This window comes from Neomonachus schauinslandi, chromosome 10, assembly GCF_002201575.2.
Source record: "Neomonachus schauinslandi chromosome 10, ASM220157v2, whole genome shotgun sequence".
In the NCBI taxonomy this organism is placed as follows: Eukaryota; Metazoa; Chordata; class Mammalia; order Carnivora; family Phocidae; genus Neomonachus; species Neomonachus schauinslandi.
Window position 1 is genome coordinate 25,817,951 of NC_058412.1, and position 23,910 is coordinate 25,841,860.

The window sequence follows — 23,910 nt, forward strand, 5'->3', positions numbered from 1 at the left end:
CCTGTTTTGTGAAGTTTTCCCTTCCCAGAAAGAATATGTGCATTAATACAAGTCATTAGTGTCAATTAGGGGTCTGCAAACCCTTGTAGTTCTCAGGCTATCTCCTAATTTTATAAATAAAGTGTTACTGGCACACATCCACACCCATTTACTTGCATGTGGGCTATGGCTGTCTTTGCAGTACAGTGGCAGAGGTGAGTAATTGTGAGAGAGACCAGGTATCTTGGGAACCTTAAAATATTTACTGTCTGATGCTTTTCACAAGAAGTGTGCTGATTTCTGTTGTACACGGAGGAATTTGAGTTTCCTGCTCATTTTTTTAACTTTATCCATGCAGGTTTAAAAGTCACTTAAAAAAAAAAGATTTTTTAATGTAGTTTAGAGAGAGAGAGTGCACACACAAGCAGGGGGAGGGGCAGAGAAAAAAGTCTCGAGCAGCCTCCCCACTGAGCATGGTGCCTGATATGGGGCTTGAGATTGTGACCTGAGCCAAAATCAAGAGTGGGCTGCTTACCTGAGCCACTCAGGCGTCCCTTACAGATTACTTCTGTACAAAGTTCTCAAAAGGTTCAGTATGTAGTACAGGGTATGTGCCATAGTTTTTTCCTTCTATTTAAAAGCCCCAAATAACTTTTTAGCTAACTCTTCTTGGAAAACATAACAAACATTAGTTAAGCATAGCTTACCTTTCTTTGAGAAATTTATTTTCAGATATTTTAAACTCATAAGGCAAATGAAATAATAAATGGTTCATGCCAAAATGGGATTTAAGTTTTTTAAAGGTAGTCTTGGGAGATATAATTTAAGTATAGGTCGTAAGTTTATCAGTATTATTGGTAACATTAAAATATATTGAGTGTTGAATAGTAATATGACTAAAACCATGAATCAAAGCATCATGAATAAAAGTATAACTCAGTATTCTACAAGACTTAGAAAACATGTTTTCTAGCTGAGTGACACAATCAAGCTCTATTATAGTTTTCTTGATTTCTTCATCTTTTTTCTTTCTGTGCTTAAAATGGTTATTCTTATGACTAAAAATAAATGTTGAATTTACCTGATTGTGAAACCTGTGTTTTTTTTTTTTTTTTTTTTTTTTTGCTGTACAAACACTCAATTCTGGGTCAGACTTAAACATGCTTGGATTTCATTTTTAACTGCAATTAGAGGATTTCAGTCCTGTCTCGTTGCTTCCTAAATAAGAAAAGACTTGCTCAAACATGTAAGAAGTTAAAAAGTTCCAAAAATATTCTTTATTCATTGCAAGATACTTTTCTTGCACAGAAATGTAGGATTTTTTTTTTAAGATTTTATTTTAAATAATCTCTGTACCCAATATGGGGCTCACACTCACAACCCCAAGATCAAGAGATGGATGCTCTACTACTGAGCCAACCAGGTGCCCCATCTAGGACTTTTCTAGGGGCAGAAGAGTAAATCTCATCTTGAGCATACTGTCAGGGTACATTAACAAAGCTGTCCTCTGAAAAATAAAGTCTTCAGGCTGAGTAAAAGATTGAGAGAAAGGGTCGGTAGTGGGTTAAATAATCTTCCCTCAAAATTCATGTCTACATGGAACCTTAGACTGTGACCTTATTTGGAAATAAGATTTTTGCAGATGTAATTGAAATGAGGTCTATGAGCTCAGAAGATCCTTCAAGGGGGTATGGCTGATAATACCCTCCTTTCTTCTCCCTGTGCAGTACAGCCCTCTGCTTATGGATGACCTTCCCTAACTAAGGTCAAAAACTGGGAATGAACTCATCCTAATGAACACAGTCTTATTGCATGCTGCTGTACTGGCCTGAAGAAATTGTCAGCAAGACTGCTTGATCACTGTGCATTACTTTGAGTGCTAGTATTGTATAGTGTATAAGAAGTTGTAAAAACAGTGTTGACTTTTTTTCAGTCAAGATCTGTTGAGGAATCTCTAGTGGCATGATTTGGATGGAATTCTCTAGGGTTGCATGGAAACCCATTTGGAAATTGGTATAGAGTCTCGACATTTACATCTTGTACTTCTCTTGGGAACTTTTAACAAAATTATAATTTTTGGGACACCTGGGTGGCTCAGTCAGTTAAGTATCTGCCTTCGGCTCAGGTCATGATCCCAGAGTCCTGGGATCGAGTCCCGCATCGCGCTCCCTGCTCCACGGGAAGCCTGCTTCTCCCTCTCTCACTCCCCCTGCTTGTGTTCCCTTTCTCGCTGTGTCTCTCTCTGTCAAATAAATAAAAGCTTTAAAAAATTATAATTTTTATAATTTGTTACTTAAATGTACATACCTAAAACAGTAAAGCAGAATTTGCAGTTTGTTTTTCAAAATTTTATAGTTATGTGTGGGGGCAGGGCATATATTGGAAATCTAAGTGCCTTTTACTCAGTTTTGCTGGAAGCCTAAAATTGTTCTAAAAAAAGAATAGCTTTTTTTTTTTTTTTAAAGATTTATTTGTTTGAGTGAGAGAGCGCACGCATGAGCAAGAGTAGGGGGAGGGACAGAGGGAGTGGGAGAGAGAATCTCAAGCAGACTCCCCGCTGAGCTTTTAGCAGGATGCGGGGCTCTATCTCATGACCCCGAGATCATGACCTGAGCTGAAACCAAGAGTCAGATGCTCAACCATCTGAGCTACCCAGGCACCCCATAAAGAAGTCCTTAAAAATATTTATAGTTAATGAGTTTTGGAGTTTTGAAATGATCTTTGCAAGTTCTTACACAATTTTACTGAGTTTCTATAATTTGTGTTTCTTGTGGTTTTATCTAGGTATTAGAAGTGCTAGGTAAATATTCTTGTTTTATTGTATTACAGAGATTATTTTCCTTTTATTTATTTATTTTTTAAGATTTTATTTATTTATTTGACAGAGAGAGACAGAGTGAGAGAGGGAACACAAGCAGGGGGAGGGGAGAGGGAGAAGCAGGCTTCCCGCAGAGCAGGGAGCCCGATGCGAGGCTCGATCCCAGGACACCGGGATCATGACCTGAGCCGAAGGCAGACGCTTAACGACTGAGCCACCCAGGCGCCCCAGATTATTTTCCTTTATGCTAACATATATTTCAAACCTCCAATTCTGAAACTGAACTATAGATTGTTTTGTTTTGTTTTATGTAGATAATGAATTAGTTCCTAATCAGTTTTGTAATGCCTCCAAGCTGTCTGTTAGAGTCCAAAGAGCTATAATAATCTGAGATTAAGAATACCAACCCAGGGGTTAAAAAAAAAAAATAAGAATACCAACCCAGGGGTCCCTGGGTGGCTCAGTCGTTAAGTGTCTGCCTTCAGCTCAGGTCATGATCCTAGGGTCCTGGGATCAAGTCCCGCACTGGGCTCCCTGCTCTGCGGGGAGCCTGCTTCTCCCTCTCCCGCTCCCCCTGCTTCTGTTCCCTCTCTCACGGTGTCTCTCTCTGTCAAATAAATAAAGTCTTTGGGGGGAGAAAAAAAGAATACCAACCCAATATTCATTGATTATAACATGTTTTATAGTTGACCTAGAGATTGAAAACTAGGACTCTGATTTATTTCTGTTTTTCTGCTTTTGTCTCATTGGGTAGTAGCAGAGCTCGTTACTGGGATGTTCTGTAGAGTTGTGGGAGTTTAGGATGAGGTATACTGGCAGCAGGATTACTTGCCCACAGGGAATTATCTTTTCTAATGGAATAAAATTTCACAATTGATGATTCTTTAAAGTCTTTTTACAGAGACTCTCTATTTGTGGCAGAAACACTTAACATTAATCACCTTATAAGTCTATAAATTTAAGTATAGAAACTGATGTTATCTTTAAAACATTTTTATTTTGGTATTCAAAGTCTCTTGCCTGTTACTGTTTTTTATAAGACTTCTGAAATTCCGCCCTGACTTATTCTGAGAAATTTTATGGGTCATGTATTCACTGACTTTCTCCATTAAAATACTCTTCCGATACTGACTCAGCAGAAACTTCAGGGAACGTTGATCTTCACCGGTAGTTGACTGTGTTTATTCAGTGGGGGGTGAACTAGAGGCTTTACTATTTCTCTAACCTAGGTTATAAACATTTTCCATAATTTTATCTCAGATGTAAAATCCCCCAAAAACTTTTGTGGTAATTACCTAACTGGCCACACTGACTTTATGCTTATTGAATTTTTGCAAAAAATGACAAATACTGAATATTTAAAAATTTTGTTCTGAATATTTTAATTATGAAATAGTACAGAACAAAGAACTTCCCTGTACCCTTTACCTAGTTCTACCAATTTTAATTTTAAATACTTTACCACAGGGCGCCTGGGTGGCTCAGATGGTTAAGCATCTGCCTTCGGCTCAGGTCATGATCCCATGGTCCTGGGATCGAGTCCCGCATCGGGCTCCCTGCTCCTTGGGAGCCTGCTTCTCTCTCTCTCTCTCTGTCTCTCATGAATAAATAAATAAAAATCTAAAAAAACAAAAAAACAACAAAAAAAAAAGATTTACATACCACATTTCTTAACATTCACACACATATATACACAATACTTTTTTTTTTTTTAAAGATTTTATTTATTTATTTGAGAGAGAGAGAATGAGAGAGAGCACATGAGAGGGGGGAGGGTTAGAGGGAGAAGCAGACTCCCCGCCGAGCAGGGAGCCTGATGCGGGACTCGATCCAGGGACTCCAGGATCATGACCTGAGCTGAAGGCAGTCACTTAACCAACTGAGCCACCCAGGCGCCCTACACAATACTTTTGCTCTGTTGAGAATAGGTTGCATAATATCATGCCCCTTTACCCTTTACTATTTCTATGTTTCTTTTTTTTTTTAAGTTTTATGTATTTAAGTAATCTCTACACCTAACGTGGGGCTCAAACACCAGACCCTGAGATCAAGAGTCCCATGATCTTCCAACTGAGTCAACCAGGCACCCCTGTTTATTTCTTTTTTTTTTTTTTTTAAGATTTTATTTATTTGACAGAGAGAGACACAGTGAGAGGGGAACACAAGCAGGGAGAGTGGGAGAGGGAGAAGCAGGCGTCCTGCCAAGCAGGGAGCCCGATGCGGGGCTCGATCCCAGGACCCTGGGATCATGACCTGAGCCGAAGGCAGATGCTTAACGACTGAGCCACCCAGGCGCCCCCACCCCTGTTTATTTCTTTTTTTTTTTTTTTTTAAGATTTATTTGAGAGAGAGAGAATGAGAGAGAGCAAGCACATGAGAGGGGGGAGGGTCAGAGGGAGAAGCAGACTCCCTGCCGAGCAGGGAGCCCGATGCGGGACTCGATCCAGGGACTCCAGGATCATGACCTGAGCCGAAGGCAGTCGCCTAACCAACTGAGCCACCCAGGCGCCCACCCCTGTTTATTTCTAAGAACAATTATATTCTCTCTCTTTTTTAAAGATTTATTTATCTTTCTGAGAGAGAGAAAGAGAGCAGGGGAGGCGCAGAGGGAGAGAGAATCCTGAAGCAGACTCCCTGCTGAGCATGGAGCCTGACAAGGGCTTGATCCCAGGACCCTGAGATCATGATCTGAGCCGAAGCCAGGGGTTGGCCACTCAACTGACTGAGTCACCCAGGCGCCCCTATATTTTCTCTCTCTTTTTTAAAGATTTATTTATTTATTTGAGAGAGAGTGAGAGAGAGAGAACACATGGGGGGGGGTGTCAGAGGGAGAAGCAGACTCCCTGCTGAGCAGGGAGCCTGATGAGGGACTCGATCGTAGGACTCCAGGATCATGACCTGAGCCAAAGGCAGTTGCTTAACCAACTGAGCCACCCAGGCGCCCCCCACCCCATATTCTCTTTTATAATAGCTCTGTAGTTGTCAAGTTCTGACAGTTTCACAATGATACTTTGATCTAATCTATAGTACATATTACAAGTTTATTAGTTGTTCTAATAATGTCTTTTAGAGCAATTTTTTCCAGTGCAAGATTAGATACTGTATTTAGCTTCCATGTAAACATTTATTTTTGATGGACTATTATTAGTCTTTAAATCTTAAGTGTCGAATTTTTGTTCTTTTAACAGCTAAACCAGGTGGACAGGTGAAATGTCAGTATATATCTGCGGTGGATAAAGTTATATTTGTGGATGATTATGCAGTAGGGTGTAGGAAGGACCTTAATGGAATCTTGTTGTTAGACACTGCTCTGCAAACTCCAGTTTCAAAGCAGGATGATGTGGTTCAGCTTGAATTACCTGTTACGGAGGTAAGTTGAAATAAATCAGTGTACTTTTCTACTTAATGTACTCTCAGACCTATTAGCTGTTAAATTAGGTTGTCTTTTGAGGACATTATATATGTATCCCTGTTTTTAACAAAGAATTGACTTACTGATCACATTTGTTTAATTCCTCTGTATAATTAATTGATGCTTATCAAAGTGGTAGTTAAGTGTGAACCATACAGGTTAAACTGTAACAGAGACACCAAAATACAGTGGCTTAGACAATATAGTTTTTTCAGTAACAGTACAGGGCTAAATGTAGGGTTAACTTTGCTTACCTCAGCACTTAGCTTCCATCCGTGAATTCATGACAGCTGTTCCAGGTCTCATTAGTATTTCCCAGTCGTAGTGAAAGGGAAAGCAAAAGTCCAGGGGAACACACTGGTATGATCCCTCCTTCCCTTTCTCCCTGTGTTTCTCTCTTGTCTCTTCTCCCCCTCTCCTTCCCTTCTGCTTTCTTTCTCTCCTTCATTCTTTCTTGCTCTCTCTAACAAACTTTCTCATATACACCCTTTTCATGTTCATCCCATTGGCCAGAATTTAGTCACATGGTCACATCAAGCTGAGAAGAATGAGAAAGAGTTAAAATATTAGATGGAAGGGAGGAATGAGTATTAGTGGACAACCAGTAATCTTCACTGTGTATCATGTCTTTTAACAATCCCAGTTTAAAATTTTAGTCATACATATGTTTCTGTAGTGTTAAATATTCATTACTTAATTTGTGGGTTCACCCTAATTTAAATTCTTTAAGTGTGTGTTGATGTTCATATGGTGTAATTTGAAAGTATGTTTTTCAAAGTTATTAGATTTTAAATCATCTTAAATAAAATATAAAAGATCTTAATGCTGTGTTCCCTAATAAAGTGAGATACCATTTTTGTCTTTATACCAAGTTGTTAATTATGAATTGTTTTGCATTTGGTGGTATGATTAGTTGATAAAAGCAATATAGCATATTGCCCATTTTTAGGACATGAAAATTGTCAATGTGTATATATAAAATGCAGTATAAATGTTTTTATTCTCTTTTTGGAAGGCTATTTAAAAAAAGATACTAACATATATCCACTTAGATTTCACATTTAGTGTCGTAACACAGTTGTCTGTGATATGTTATTGTTGAAAGTATGTTGCTGAAAGTTTGAATTCTGAAAAGAGAGTAGCCCTCTTTTTGTCATCAGAATATTTGGATCTGGGGTCATGTCTAAAATTTTTGGATAGAGAATTAATTAGTTTTAGTTGTATTGAACATTTTTTCCTCCTAATTTGAGGAATTTATACTAGATGATAACTTAATAAGGCTGATATCCTAATAAAGGATATATATATATTCTGCGATGAAAGATGGTATCAAACTGTTCAGGTTTTAAAAAGAACTAGAGAATTACAATAAGATTGGAATATTTATGATGAAATAGACCCTCAAATCAGTATTTTTCATATTCTGTCTGAAGTGTTAGGTATTTACCTGACTTCTATCACCTCCTCTATCTTGTTGGCCATTAACATCTGATGCTGATTTTCTATGTACCTAAGTAATTACAATTCTGTTGTTTGCATAATACTGTTTGTAGACCTTCCACCATCCCAGACATCCTTTACTACAGCACATTAATTTGTCACTGTCTTCACTAAAGTATGGGGTCCTAGGTTTGGTTGGATCAGTGTGGATGTATTCTTTTCCATATGTTAACTGTGTATTTCTGTTAAAGTAGTTCTTTTTGAATATATGGGTAGCAATACAGAGGGCTTTTTTATATTACCTGTTGACTTAGTGAATGTTCCCTCTTACGGTTTTGCATAGTTTGAGTATTTAAAACTCATTGAAGGATTTTACATTTATCTCTTTAAACTTTTACCTTTCATTTTTGTTCATGGTATCAGCTTATCCATTTTTTTCTATCTTGCTTTGGTTTATAATGGCTTCCATGTACTGAAACTTCACTCTGTGGTACTACACTGAATACATTGCTTTATCTCATTTAATTTATAACAGCCCTTCAAATCAATATATGATTAATTATATGTGATTTTAGTTTGTGTAAAAAAGTAAAAGTAGTAAACTTTAGTTATAGTACCTGTCAGAATCATTACAAATTCAAGTATTTGAATAAGGATCTGAATGTAACATTTTTTTGTTGTGTTTAATTTTCTGTGGTCATCTTTTTTATTTAGGCACAACAGCTCTTATCAGCATGTTTAGAAAAGGTAGATATTTCTAGTACGGAGGGTTATGATTTGTTCATCACACAGCTCAAAGATGGTTTAAAAAATACATCCCATGAGACTGCAGCCAACCACAAAGTTGCTAAGGTAAGAAGTTTAAAAAAAAAAAAAAATTACCTTGTTTGGATTGTAATAGAAAGAATACCTCCATACTTCCACTTTCTCTTTCTCCCACTCTCCACCACCCACCTACTGAAATATTCCAGTTCTAGATTTCTCTCTTTTAGAGAACAAAATGTGTTTATAAATCATCTAAAAGTTGAAACTGTTTCCTGAAGTCTAAATTCAGTTTGTGGGAATTATTTTGCTTACTTTGTTCCTAAAGCTTCTGTGCTTGGTAGCTCTATATTGGTCGAGAGGCTGATGAAAGAGACTTTCTTGTTAGGTGATAAGCTTCATTGGGAAATGGAATATGTTTTTGGAAATGGGGTCATTTGGGCTTTTGTTGAAATAATTTTTTGGTAGGCGTGACTAGGATGTCTATGTGAGACTGTGCTTTGAATTAAATCCTTGGATATATTTTACTGATTTTTCTTTCTTTTCTAAGTTATAAGTGTAATACATATGAAATATTTGTACCAAAGGGTGTAAGGTAGAAGGTAAACACTGTTTTCCTAAAAATAATTTTTGCATTTGTAAGTATCTTTTTTCTTACGTAAAATTGTGACGATACTAAAATGTGATGTAATGTCATCTTTTCTGGCTGCTATTAACAGAATACCACTGACTGGGTAGCTTACATACAACAGAAATTTACTGTGCAGAGTTCTGAAGGCAGGGAAATCCAAGATCAGGGTGCTAGCGTGGCTGCGTTCTGGTGAAGTCCTTCTTCCCGGTTCATACTTGGCTCCTTCTCACTGTGTCCTGACATGATGGAGAGGTCAGAGGATCTTTCTGGAGCCTCTTTTATAAAGGCATTCATTCCATTCAGAGGGCTCTATTCTCATGACTTAAGTACCTCCCAAAAGCCCTATTTACTAATACCGTCACCTTTGGGGGTTAGGATTTCAACAGATGAATTTGGGGATCAGGGGGCACACACATTCAGACTATAGCATATACCTTGCTTTTTTTCACTTAAGAATGTATCTTTGAGTATTTTTCCTATTAATTCTCAGTTCAGCTGCATCCTTCCTAATACTGAATTTTTTAATATAGATTTACCATAATATTATTAACTTTATCCCATTGATGGAACATTTTATTTAGTAAAACAGAAACCATACTATGCATTCCAACGAAGAGAATTTATCGTCAGGAATTGATTTTAACATGTGTTTGAGAACTGAAGAAGTGGAAAGGAAGCCTTGAGGAAGCATATGGATAGTAACCCCGGGAAGCCGCCATCACCTAGGTCTGAAGGAACAGGAGCTTAGGGTGGTCAGCACCTACAGATTTAGAGAATAGGCTCTGTGGGTCTGGGATCCAGGCTTCTCAGGAGGAGCTGCTGTCCAGCTGGTACCTCAGGAGCTTGGAGATCAGAGCTTGAGGAGCTGAGACATGGATCTCTGAAGAGAGGTGCTGCTTGGCTCGTGTTATTACCTCTGAGGAGCTCTATGAGACTGGTTCTGGGAATGCTAAGTAAACAAAACGCGGAAGACTAGAAGAATCAACTGCTGCCACCAGGTCCTGTGCTGAATCAGCGTTGACAGCAGTGACAAGTAATAGCCGGGGGAAGTCTTTTCCACCCTCATCATGCTTTCCAATTTCCATCCTGTATTCCTTTTGTCAGAACCTTACAGCCAGGAATCTGGCTGGGAAAGAAGAAATGCAGTTTGCAGAGTTCCAGCCTTAAGATGATAGGGAAGAGAAATAAAGGGTCAGGTCAGTTTGGAACTGACAGATAATAGTTTCATAATTGGCACAGTGTACTCTTTGGCTACTCAGCATCTCCATACATACTTTCTGTGCATATTTGAACTTTTAATACAACAAAAATACTATGTTTTTACTTTTTACACATGAAGATTCCCTCTCCCCATCCCCAAAGTTGAGAGACACAAAGTTCCAATAGATATTTTACCTATCCCTAGGTGATACTAACTACTAAAATTTAGTTATTTTTAGGTCTCAACTGTTTAGGTAATAAAACTGTGCTACCTAAAGACTAACTACATCCAGAATTCTTGCATAAAATAGGTCTATATGTCTGTCTGCATCTGTGTATCTGGATGTGAATCTACATCCATCCATCATGTGTAATAAGAAGGGAAGAAAATATTCATAGCTGCTATATCCCTCAGGTCTTTAATGGTCAAGAGGATATACTTGATAGTTACAACCTCCCTCTACTACCTATTTCATATTTGTCCTTAGCATTTCAGCTGTCAGTTGTCTTTGCATGGTGGAGTGACCCACTCAAGTCTTCACTTTTGCAGGATTTACACCCTCAGTGATGCTGTTTTAGTTTTTGTAATCACCTATTCACTTTTACTATTGGACATGGAAGGACTTAGAGGCACCCTAAAGGATCTCTTGGTTTCTTTCTTTCTTTCTTTTTTTTTTTAAGATTTTATTTATTTGAGAGAGAGAGCGCACGCACACAAGCAGGGAGGGGGGCAGAGGGAGAGGGAGAAGCAGATTATGACCTGAGCCGAAGGCAGACACTTAACCAACCGAGCCACCCAGTCGCCCCTCTTGGTTTCTAATTAAGTTCTCCTTGTCCCTATTAGTTAGCATCAATCCAGTTTCCCCTTGTCAGTTTTAATCATACCAGTCAGCTGAATAACTGCCTTCTTTGCCTGATGATTCAGTGACAAGAGGAGCCCAATATTGCTGGGTAGCAGTCTCAACCCATAATTCAATGGAACCATTGTACTCCTGGTGGAACACTCCTCCCTTGGGATGTAGGACCCCTAGAGCTTAATGCTTGAAAAAAATCTTCGAATGGGGTATTAAGTGTAATAGCGACCCTATTAGGAGAAATTGTTAGGTGTTTTTTGTTGTTGTTTTGTTTTGATTCTAAGCATATTCATCATCCTATAAGGTAGAACCTCTCTTCCAATTAGTATTGAAAATGAGACTTTGATAGGGCACTACACTTTTTTTTTGTCAGGCCAGCTCCTTCTGGATGATGACATGGTAAGACCACTCAGTTTCATGGGCAGGAGCCCATTGCTGTGTTTTTCTTGTTTGTTTTGTTTAGTTTTGTTTTTTGCTTTGAAGTGCTTTCTTGGTCAGAAGCAAAGTTGTGTGGAATACCATGATAGTGCATAAGCCGTTCTCTTAGTCCATAGGCAGGGGTTTAATAGTATGGCAGAAGCATTTTAGGTAGAACAAGTAAATGCATATCTAGAACACATATTTATTATAGTGAATACAAGTTGATGCCCAATCCATGGCTGAAGGAATCCAGTATAATCAACTTGTAATCAGATAGCTGGCTATTCCCCCTGGAAAATGGTGTGATATTGGTGGCTCAGCTTTGGTATCTGCTATTGGTAGATTAGGCAATCAGTAAAAGCTGTAGCCTAGTTAGTCTTAGTGAGGGGATGTTTGTGTTGTTGGACCTGTATTATCTCCATCTTTGTTGCCATGGCACTTTGCATACAGGTCCATTGAGCAAAGCGTTGGGAGTGGCTATGGAGAGAGGGTAAGTGACATTCATACAATGTGTATAATTTGTCCATTTCCTCTGAAGTAGATGTCTTTTGATGAGCATTTGTGTGCCTCATAAATATTTTCCCAGTCTGTTTATTTTGAGAGGTCTGTCCTTACACCTTTACCCTTGACTGCAGTCCTGATCTTTCCAAATGCCTGACCATCCAGCCAAAACATTAGCTACTGTCTGTTTATCAGTGAGGATCTTCACTTATGGACAATTCTCAATCCAGACAAAGAGCACAGCCTCATATACTGGTTGAAGTTCTGCCCACTGAGATTTACCTTCCCCGCTGTCCTGATTGGGGTTGTAATGTTGCAGCCATCACTTTAGGGTGGTACCAGCCTGATGTGCAGAACCATCTGTACATCAGAGCCAAGGGTTTTCTTCCACAATTACCTCGTAAGGAGTTCTCTGTGAAGCCATCAATGTAGAATGAGAAGGAGGGATTATAACGAGAGTAAGTATTGTAGAAGTCTGAGTTACTTGCTTATTCAGCTTGTCCAAAACTGGCCTTTTGGACTTTCTCAAGACTGATCTCTTGTAAACCACTCAATGAAAAGAGACTTGTCTTTTGTTCCCAGTATTATGGTTTGGTGTGTCATACAACATATAGTTTACGATGGACAGCTCTGATCACACAGGCACTTTTTTTTTTAAGATTTGTTTATTTTAGAGAGGGGGGAGGGGCAGAAGGAGAGGGAGAGAGTGCATCTCAAGCAGACTCCCTACTGAGTGCGGGGCCAAGGCGAGGCTCAATCTCATGATCCTGAGGTCATGTGACCTGAGCCGAAATCAGGAGTTAGATGCTTAACCAACTGAACCCCCAGGGGCCTCTGATCACACAATTATTTCATGGATTGGTATGAATTTCTGTCAGGGATTGAGAAGCCAGAAACTGTTCTGAAAAGAACAGTTATTTACAGGGGAGGTTGTGGCTTTACCCTAGCACTGTGCTAGTGATTGTCCCAGTTCAGCTTGCCAGACAGGCCTTTCAGCATCTTTACTTGCTGTACACACTTCCAGTGTCATTGTATATGCTCAGTGGTAAAAGTGGCAGGACGTCTTGTGGTTCAGCCAGGACCTGCTGCAGAGCTTCTTGTTCTGTGCCTATATTCTTTGATAATTGAGTTAGAGTAGCACATTGAAATATGTCGGATAGTGGGTCCAGAATCCAATTAGGCCCACCAAGCATTGTGCCTCTTTTTCACTATTTGCTTTTATAAGTTGTAGCAACTTGTCTTTCATGTTGGAGGAAATACCCTGACATGCTCAGACCACTGGACTTCCAGGAACTTAACAACGGTTGTAGTCTGAGTTTTTCTGGGCATTATTGATCCTCTCTGGCTTGCTGTGTCTTAGTAAGGCGTGTAAGCTCCTTGCTACTTCCTCCTCATCTGGACCAGCCAGCGTGATGTTACAGTGTGTTACAGCATGATGTAGTAGACCAGTGTGGTGAGCTGCGGATATTAAGTTGATAAAGATTTCTACAGACTAGATATGGTAAAGAACATGAGCAATAGTTCCAGGGTAGGACTGAAGATTGATTGTTACTGCCAGATAAAAGCAGTCTACTTTTGGATGGTTCTTAAAAATTAGTATAGAGGGGCACCTGGGTGGCTCAGTTGTTAAGCGTCTGCCTTCAGCTCAGGTCATGATCCCAGGGTCCTGGGGTCAAGCCCAGCGTCGCGCTCCCTGCTCCGCGGGAAGCCTGCTTCTCCCTCTCCCACCCCCCCTGCTTGTGTTCTCTCTCTCTGTCAAAATAAGTAAATAAAATCTTTTTAAAAAATTAGTATAAAAAAAAGTATTTCACAGAACTGTAATTGCCTACCAGATATCAAGGGACTTGTTGATTTGCTTTAGTAAAGATACCTGGAATAGCAGCTGCAATTGAAGTCACCTGATAGTTTATAATCCAGTTTTTCTTTCAGATCCTTTTATGTTTTGCATAGGCCAAACAGGCCAGTTAAATGAAGGTGAGATAGTTTGAATTCTCCTGTATTTTTTAGATCTCTTATAGTGGTGTGAATCTCATAAATTTCCTCAGGAATGTGGTTTTGCTCTGGTTTAGTGGGTTTGTAGAGAATGGAAATTCTAGGGGTTTCCACTTGGCCCTTCTTCCTTTAATAGTTCTTAAAGAGGACTAGAGAAACAATGTGGAAATTTTTCTGGTTGCCTGTTTTATATCTCTTCCAGTTACACTTTTGGGAACTGGACAAATAACTACAAGATAGGTACAGGGATCCACAGAGCTCACGGAAATAACTTTGGGCCAGAACTCTATTAACCATTTGACCATCATAAGTCCCTACTTTCACTAGTGGACCACAGTGATGTTTTACATCAGTTCAGTGCTGCTACTTTGTAAAGCCTGAAAGATCACAATATTTTCCATTTCCCAGTGGACAGTGACGCTAGTAGTGCATGTCTGCAGGGACCTTTGGGGAATGTTTGGAGTACGATTTACAGTGTATGATGGGGCATTATTGTAGTGCCCTGTCTCAAGGGGATTCAGGTAAGGGGCTCTGGATCTATGAATGGGTTAGTTCTAGGAACAAAATAAGAGGCTTTCATTTTCTTTGTCTCTATCGCTTTCTCTCTCTCTAGCAATTCAAGTCGTGTTTCTGTCCAAAAGTTTTTCTAGTTAGATGGTTAAGTTATAATTTAGTAGGCTGCCTAGAATGTACTAGACAGAATGGAAATCATAGGGTGAGCAGGGAAGGATATAGAAATGAAACTATTTTATAGACTTTATTTCTCCAGAAGAATAATACTTAGCATCTTTGCTTTCTAACTTTTAAAATAATTTTAATGTTAAATAATTGTAGTTAATATTTATTGAATGCTTACTGTATTAAACATTGTACCAGTTCTCACTTGAATTTTCATAAGAACATTGTGTGAGTAGGTATTCGTTTTTCCTCATATTGCAGAAGCGGGAGAATGAAATTAATTTGACCAGGGTCACGTAGTTGATGGTAAAGATGGTCTTGGAATCCAAGTCTGTGATGACAAGATCTGTGCTTTTCATTACTCTGTGTATAGTGACAACAATAAATACATTAGGAGTCTGCTAAACTGAAGTAAATCCTCATATGCCTACGCATATGTACAGTATCACTACACTGTACGAGTACATTCTTATGAACAGAGAGTGCCTGGTTTGTGCTTAATGTTGTAAATGTGCTGGAGGAATATGAAAAATAATGGATGATTTTTGTTATCCTAAATTGTTGATACATATGTAAGAAGATGTGCTACCATCAGGTTTTAAGGTATCTTCTTCTAATTGAAGTTTCATTTTTTTAAATAATTGTAAGAGCCTGCTTTAAATGATGAATTAATGGAGTAAACGAACTTGAGACTGATGAATAGTTCTTTATTTTATAATGTGTAAGTTACAGTTTTGGTTTAAACTGTTGAGTACATTTTCCTTTGCTTACACTCCCAATTTATTTCAGTGGGCCACAGTTACATTTCATCTTCCTCATCATGTGTTGAAGTCCATTGCCAGTGCCATTGTGAATGAACTCAAGAAAATAAATCAAAATGTTGCTGCCTTACCTGTGGCATCCTCAGTGATGGACAGATTGTCTTACCTCTTACCTAGTGCTCGTCCAGAACTTGGAGTGGGGCCAGGCCGTTCTGTGGACAGGTATAACCTTGCTTATAAAGAGATGTTACAGTGGAATTGAATTGATTAGGTTTTTGGATTAACCAAAAATAACAAAAATTTAATTATGATTCAAAACGTATTTCAGAGTATTTTGGAAAACCATTCAGATTCTCATAAAAATAATGAAGTGAATTAGTACTTGAAGTGCTGTTAAACAATTTCTCTTGGTGCTTGGAAGGTATTTAAAGGGGTCATAAAACTGTTTTGAAAATTCCAGCTCCATATTTAGTAAATATTTGAGTCTACGTGAAAATATAATTATTCAATAGGTAAGAATTATTTTGTCTTGATGAAATTTTGTGACCTTTGAGATGAATTTTCATAAATTGAAAAGCTATGCCAGAACCTATGTATAAGAGCCATATATTATTTTCTACTTAAAAAAGGAAAAGAGTTAAAAAATCAATTAGGGCAATTTTGAATTAAGATTTTTATGCTGCCTGCCCTGGATTTAAACAGTGTATTACAGAAATCATACCTCAACCGTTTTTTTCTTCAGTAGAGATTCGTTGAGGTCTTGCTTTGTATAAAACTTTGTAAAAAAGCCAATAGTAATATGTTCATTTAAAAAATGATTTGTCGTTTGAAATAATATTAGATTTGTTTTTTTTTTAAGATTTTATTTATTCATTTTGAGAGAGAGAGCGAGCATGAGCGGGGGGAGAGGCAGAGGGAGAGGAAGAAGCCGACTCCCCATTGAGCTGGGGGCTCAGTCCCAGGATCAGGAGATCATGACCTGAGCTGAAGGCAGATGCTTAACCATCTGAGCCACCCAGTTGACCCATAACATCAGATTCTTACCAAAAGTATAAAGTTTAGAAATGCTGTAATGAAATATTAAATTTAGCAGTTTTGGTAAGTTCACATTTGCCTTCCCATGTAGCATTTCACATTTTCACTAGATGTGAATTATAACTTCCTATGCTTTTTTTCTAAAGTACATTTATAAATAGTACAGGCTGATGTTAGCAAAGCCCCTACTGAATATATTAACTTCTATTAAGTGTGGCTCTTATATTAGTTTGCGATACTTACTAGCTTAGCTCTTGGTAAACTGAGACTTTTGCTTGATCAGTTGCCTATTTTTTGTTGTTGAGTGATTCTGTTTTTATGTAAATAACTTCTATTGGTTGTGTTAACATTTGGGAAGGGTTTTAATATTCTGTAGTAACACTGCATTGTCTTGTCTCTTGGGCAAATGTAGACTATAATTTTTAATCTACCGGGTGATAACGGGGTGTGGTTATCATTAAAATATTCCTTAGAAGATGTCTGGAGAGGGGGAAAAATGTACCTGGAATAAGTATTTCTTTTCCTAGAGCTATGCCTATCTTGAGATTATAAAATAGCCCTTCAGAGCTATTTTCTTTGCAAATAGTAGCTGGGTTTCTAAAGAAATCTGTGTAATCTGTGGTGAATGTCTATTTTAGGAAATTCACTCACTGGATAGGATATTGTGTTTCTGGAGGTGTTTAAATGTCTCAAAATACTAATTTTGATGTAGTCTGTGGTAATTGTTTCATTAAGAATGAATGTAGGAACTTATGAGGACGTTCATGAACTTAGGTCTGTTGGAGGTTTGAGTTAGGGTCTGTTAGATGCTATTGCTCTTCTGTTTGGTAATATAAGTAAGTGGGTGGTTTTCTGTCTGACACAGATCCTGAAGACATCTATAGCGTGTAAATGATAAGGCTTTTCTAATCCAACTTTGTTTTTTTCAAACCAGAACACAACTATGAGTTAAACCTAATAAGCTCACTAGCAGTATTATAGGAAATTATGTACTAATTTAGGGAAGAATTTAGAGAAAAGTATTTTTCTGGTCTCACTGTGATGACCTTTACCACTTTCTTTTTTTTTTTTCCTTCCTTCCTTCATGTTGTCATTTGCACTTTTGTGTTAAGAAGAGTAACCTTTGCTCACCAGTCCTTTCTTTCTTGAAGCCATTTGGACTGTTTCTAAATTTGGTATCATTCTTTAAAATAATACTTTAGATTGGGTGCCTGACTGGCTCAGTTGGTAGAGCATGCGGCTCTTGATCTTGGCGTCATAGCCCCACGTTGGGCATAGAGCTTACTTAAAAAAGTAAATTAAAAAAAATTTTTTTAAAAAAGCAACTCATTTAAAAAATACTCTAGGTTATAGGTTTACTCAGTGAGCTAATATACTTTAATATGAAAACATGTATGAAGATTTTCTATTTTTATAGTTCCCTGGAGAGTACAGCTTTCCTAGAAAAGGATTTCTCTGGAGAAAGAACAGAAAGAAAATAGCTTTCTACTTAAAAAAAAAAAAAAAATTAAACTGGAAAATACTTTCTTGACATGGTTGAGATAAAACCACTTTGGTTGTGGTTTTAGCCATTTATGCAAACTTGGGACATGATGAAAGCATATGACTCTCTGTCTTTATGTCTCTAGATTTTGTGTTTTCTGCTTGGTAATTATGTAACATTCGTTAATTTAATCTACCCCTAAAATTATCAGTTGTAGCCATCAATCAGGTTTCTTTTTCCCTATAGTGTTTAAGGGAAATTCCTAAAAGCGATCATTTTTAGTTTAAAATACACATTTGAACTTGGTCGTTAGACCATTCCCAGTTTTTGTTGATAATCCAGTAAAATTTTCCTTCAGTAGGATGCCTAATTTCGATTACATAAAGTATGTTTACTTGTAGATCGCTGATGTATAGTGAAGCTAACAGACGGGAGACATTTACCTCATGGCCTCATGTAGGCTATCGATGGGCACAGCCGGATCCCATGGCTCAAGCTGGATTTTACCATCAGGTAAAAAAGACTCAAAAAACATTTTTTTTTCAGCTTTTGTAGTCTTCAGTAAAATCATCAATATTTAATACTTTCTCAAGAACTTGCTTTATGCAACCTCACTGTGTGCTTGTGTGTATGCATTTGTGTGAGTTTTGTTTTTTTCTTGTACCTTTGAATACTATTTCCTATATTATGTATTGTGTACAAAAAGGAAAAAAAATAGTTGTTACAAGTCAACTGAGTTAATGCTTCATATCTATTTTCCTCCAGAAGCCAGGCAGTATTCTTCAGATTTGCTTTTTGAAAAGTGTTCTCTTTGGATGTGTGTTTATTTTCACTTCTTGATTTCTACATTCCTAACAGAATAGTAGATACTGAGGGTAATGCAACAAAAGTAACACATTGCAGTTACTCCGGAAACTCTAATTTTGATTGGGATATAAATTACCCACATACATCTATATAACTGTAGAAGCAGCATTGAGGGTGGTACAGTGCAACCTGAAGATATACTTTGAAGAACTGATTAAGAAATTGCACAGAAAGAGGAATGATTAGTCAAGGAAAATAGATTTATGTAGGAAAAGAGGAAAGTGTACAGAATAGGGATTCGTGTGACAAAAAGACGAGAGTGGGACATTATAGAGAGGTTCACTGAGCTAAAGTAGAGGGAAATTAAGAAAAATGACTTCAGATGGGCATAATTACTAATTAAAGGAGGCTTAAACTGGGTAGCGTAGAATGGCTTACCACTGCTAAAGAATCTAAGCAATTTAATACATGTCAGTTTACATAAAGCATGCTTACTTAATTTTAGAATTCAACTAAACTTTGAAATACATTGAAGTAACTATTGTAAAGAGTCTGAAGAGTGATTATTCCTTAGTTATCTTGAAGTGTTCAGAATATCTCAACTAAAATTAAATCAGAAATTCATCTATATTTGACTATTTTACAGTCTTTCAGATTTCCAGTTAAAGATAGATTAGTTTGGAGGCTGGCTGATACTAGTATTACTGAAATTATTTTGTAACTTAAAGTTTGAATATGGACCATTTTTCCTGATAATTTATCTTCATTGCTATTTGGTGTCATTTCCTAAAACAGTCTCTGTGAAGTGATGCCTTGGTATTTTTTCTGTTGAATTATTGTTCCTTGTATTCCATCTTTGCGAAGAGATCAAGTCACAGATTTTCTAGAATCTTCTGCCTGTGTTAAGGACCAATTATTCTTAATTTTAAAAAATATAAATGAATTTACATCTATATGCATAGTAGGTGCTAAGTAGAGTAAGTCTTCAAAAATATTAGTGTTTGTTTTCAGAGCTATATTTTAGTTCAGATTTTGATGTATTATTTTATATATATGACATTTTGTCCTGTGTGATTAAAGAATATTACATGAATTAGGTTCTCTAGTTTGCTTTTCCTTTTTACTTGGCCTTTCTTGTGTGGTTGTATGATATTCAGTTTTTAATAATAAAATATGTTACACTCTATTTCCTTATATATTTAACTATTTCAGATACTTCAGTAATGCAGTTAGAAGATGCTATTAGAGATTGAGTATGTGTGTGCCTCCATGTTTGATTTAGTGCTCATTTTTTGACGAAACACAGTTTTTCAAATAAAGTAGTAAATTTTTAAACATTTGGGCATTCACTGTATTTTTGGAATCAGTGTATAGGCGAATTGTCTTTTCCTCTGTGCTTTTTACCTAAGATTATGAACGTTTTTAGAAGAGTTTTTATTAAAAGGTTATTTTAATATTAACCTTTTCTGTCTTTATAAATTTGCAGCCTGCCTCATCTGGAGATGATAGAGCCATGTGTTTTACTTGTAGTGTATGTCTCGTTTGTTGGGAACCTACTGATGAACCTTGGTGAGTTCTAATTTTTCTGAATGTAATAGGCTAAGTTAATCCTATAAGTAGGCTTCTAAATTTTCTGTTTTTCATATTCTTGCCTTTTTCCATCTGTATTTTTGCCTTTGTCCTAAGAGAATGAAATAGCACTGTCTATGCTCTGTCACATCACTTGGCATATAGTAACTAAGGTCTTGACTTCCTAAAATCTACATGGGAGAAGTGCCAAAGAATAGATGTAGGCCCTGAACCAGAAGGCTATGATAAATAAGTTGATACAACATGGTTAACTTCAGCAGTTTAATCTTGGTCAGTTGCAGGCAACCTGTCGGTAGGGAATCCACAGAGCAGAGCCTTATGATTTTACTTTTTTAACTTCGAAGTAATTTCAGGGAGTCTGTGGTAATTTTGAATTCTAATGGATGAAAGTTTAGAACTTGGTTAAACATTAGAGATCGTGTATTGAAACCTAATTTTTACAAATAACAGGCCTTATTAATAGAAATAGTAATAATAAGAGCAAATATTTATATAGTTCTACTTAACAGGTACCATCCTAAGTACTTTATATATTTTTAACTCATTTAATTCTCATATTAACCCTATGAAATAGGCATTACTATCTTCATTTTATAGGAGGGATAGGAATTATTATCCTATTGTAAATAAAGAAAATAAAATTTGCCAAAGGGCATATGACTAATTAGTGATGGAGCAAGGATTTGGTTTGTAAAATTAGTTTGAGGTCTCTCAGTGTTAATCAGCTGTTGTGAATAGGGTGAACTAGCTAAAGCCTATTGGAGTGTACATATGGATTCCAGCTTGCAGTGCGGTTTACTGTATGAAAAATTGAAGTTGCATCTATCTGTGGACTGAGAGTTGAACGTGTGCGGTTTCCAGTTTAGGTTAAGGTTCTGTTTGGAACTCAGTCTTTTCTCCTTGAAACTATTTATATAATATAGAAACCATTTTAACATGTATTTTTTAATTTCTCAGGCTGATCTCAGTTATTTCAGCCGTCCCTAAAAAATTATACCTTGACGTTATAGAATGTAACTTTGTTCATAAATATTTTTGGGGGAGGAAATTGATTCACATATTCAGTTTGGGCTGTCAAAACCTATCTTTTCTTGACATGGTGAGGGAATTGAGGATTCTATTTCTTCTTGCCCCAGGATTCAGGATTCCTCAAATTTAAGCAATTGGTAGTATCTCTGAGGGCTTTGAGGACACAGTGTTCTAAATGGATAGGAGGGAACAGGATTGAAGAGAGTTGGGAAGCTGAGCCTAGGTACCTCCTGAATCTGTAAGTGGGAAAAGAAGGAAGACTTGCAGGTGGACAATGGGACTCTCATATTTTGATGGTGGGAGTTGATAGAGCTACTTTGGAGGGAGATTGAAGTTTTTAAAAAATAAAATGAGCACGCCCTGGCAAATATCTGGGATTCCACTTCTACTTATATACCTGAGAAAATTAATTCCTGTTGTGTGCACAGAGGCACAGAGTGGATGGTAACTGCAGTGAAAAACTGGAATCATCTTAAATGTTTGTCAGGATAGAATAGCCAGATAAAATGTGGTATGCTCATATAATCTACTATTGTCCAACAGTGAAAAGGAATCAATAGTTTGCTCTCTATTCTTCACCATCAGTAACTTTTAGTTACGTTATTGTGTCAAGAAGTTTATTGTAGGATGATTCATACAGTAGTACTTTTATTTAAAATGAAAATTTTCTTACATGTATATATATATATAAAAACATAAAAATATTTTAGAAGTATACCACTTAAATTCATAAAAGACATTATTTGGAGGTGGGAAAAGAGATTACTGGGATTGGATATTGTAATTGAGTGGTATTTAGCTTTCTTTTATATAGTTAGGTGTCACTTGTATAAAAACATTTTAATTAAAAAGTTAAAACTCAGGGAAGAAAGAAGGATGGAAAGAGGAAAATACCGTAGGATTTAGTTGGGAAGGGAATCCAGTCAAAATATGTGCTTGGGGGGGACGCCTGGGTGGCTCCGTCGGTTAAGCGTCTGCCTTCGGCTCAGGTCATGATCCCGGGGTCCTGGGATCGAGCCCCGCATCAGGCTCCCTGCTCGGCGGGGGGCCTGCTTCTCCCTCTCCCATCTCCCTGCTTGTGTTTGCTCTCTTACTGTGTCTCTCTCTCTCAAATAAATAAATAAAATCTTAAAAAAAACAAAAATGTGCTTGGGGGTGTCATGTAAAAAAAATTATGTAAGACGTCTGCATATTGCAAATTGTCCAGGGTTTACATATGGATATAGGTAAGTCACAGGTGCCTTGTAAAAAGAAATATATACACCCTAAGGAATGGCATATTTTATAAGTACAGTTTTCCTTTCTTTGCCATGGAAATTAAAAAAAAAAAAAAGTTCTTTTTTCGGTAGCAACATCCTGACATTTCAAATAGTGCCTTGTAATTACAGCTAGTGAGAGTAAAAAAAAAAAAAAGAAAAAAGAATAACCAGAAAGAAAGTAGTCACAAAGTTGGAGACATAATTTTTTTAAAAATTTTATTATGTTAATCACCATGTATTACATCATTAGTATTTGATGTAGTGTTCCATGATTCATTGTTTGCATATAAAACCCAGTGCTCCATTCAATACATGCCCTCTTTAATACCCATCACTAGGCTAAGGAGACATAATTTTTAAGTGTTAAAGTTGATCCTGCTTTCAATATTTGGGAAGATTTTTATTTTTATTTATTTTTTATTTTTTTTTTTAAGATTTTATTTATTTATTTGACAGAGAGAGACACAGCGAGAGAGGGAACACAAGCAGGGGGAGTGGGAGAGGGAGAAGCAGGCTTCCCATAGAGCAGGGAGCCCGATGCGGGGCTCGATCCCAGGACCCTGGGATCATGACCTGAGCCGAAGGCAGACGCCTAACGACTGAGCCACCCAGGCGCCCTATTTGGGAAGATTTTTAAAGTCATTATACTAGTCTTGAGAATTCCTAGTGTTGTATTTTTTATTAAACATGTTAGAATTTTCTAAGTAAAGAAATTTAACATTTCTTTTTGCTCATTAATCATTTATGTGAAAGAAATAATGTACAGTCTATGAATATTATCTTTCTGTGTTACTTTGAAAAGAGACTTTGTTTAGAAGTTATTTATCTGGTCTGGTCCTATAGTGAATGTATAAGATGTATTTCTGTGTTCTTAATATAGGTCATTTTATCCATACTCTATAGATCTTTTTGCTTTCAGATCTTTACTAAAAAGTTTTTTGTGATATGAATGACATTTGAGTTTTTATTATATGTCATTTACAGTTGTGGCCACTGATACAGATAGGCATATAATTATATATAATTAATTTTAAAAATAGCTGTATAGAGATATCTTTAACATGTAAAAATTGTATATATTTAAAGTGTACAACTTGCTGTTTTGGTATATATAAAAGACCACCACAGTCAAGCTAATTAATATATCCATCATCTGTACAGTTACCACTTGGTGTGTGTACATGTGTTAAGATCTAATTTAAGACATATCCTCTTCTCAAATTTCAGGTATATAATAAAATATTACTAGCTATTGTCAC

The 23,910-nt window shown here is 37.0% G+C and overlaps 1 protein-coding gene across 2 annotated transcripts in view; it reads left to right on the forward strand.

Annotated features, from left to right (window-relative positions):
• BIRC6 (baculoviral IAP repeat containing 6) overlaps positions 1–23,910 on the forward strand; it is a 222,930-nt gene that overhangs the window by 24,678 nt on the left and 174,342 nt on the right. For both annotated transcript variants that reach the window (XM_021697618.2, XM_044918838.1), the window contains exons 2-6: positions 5,986–6,167; positions 8,364–8,501; positions 15,477–15,670; positions 18,368–18,479; positions 20,260–20,342. In XM_021697618.2, coding sequence (XP_021553293.2) covers positions 5,986–6,167; positions 8,364–8,501; positions 15,477–15,670; positions 18,368–18,479; positions 20,260–20,342 — 709 coding nt within the window. The remainder of the gene's footprint in view (positions 1–5,985; positions 6,168–8,363; positions 8,502–15,476; positions 15,671–18,367; positions 18,480–20,259; positions 20,343–23,910) is intronic.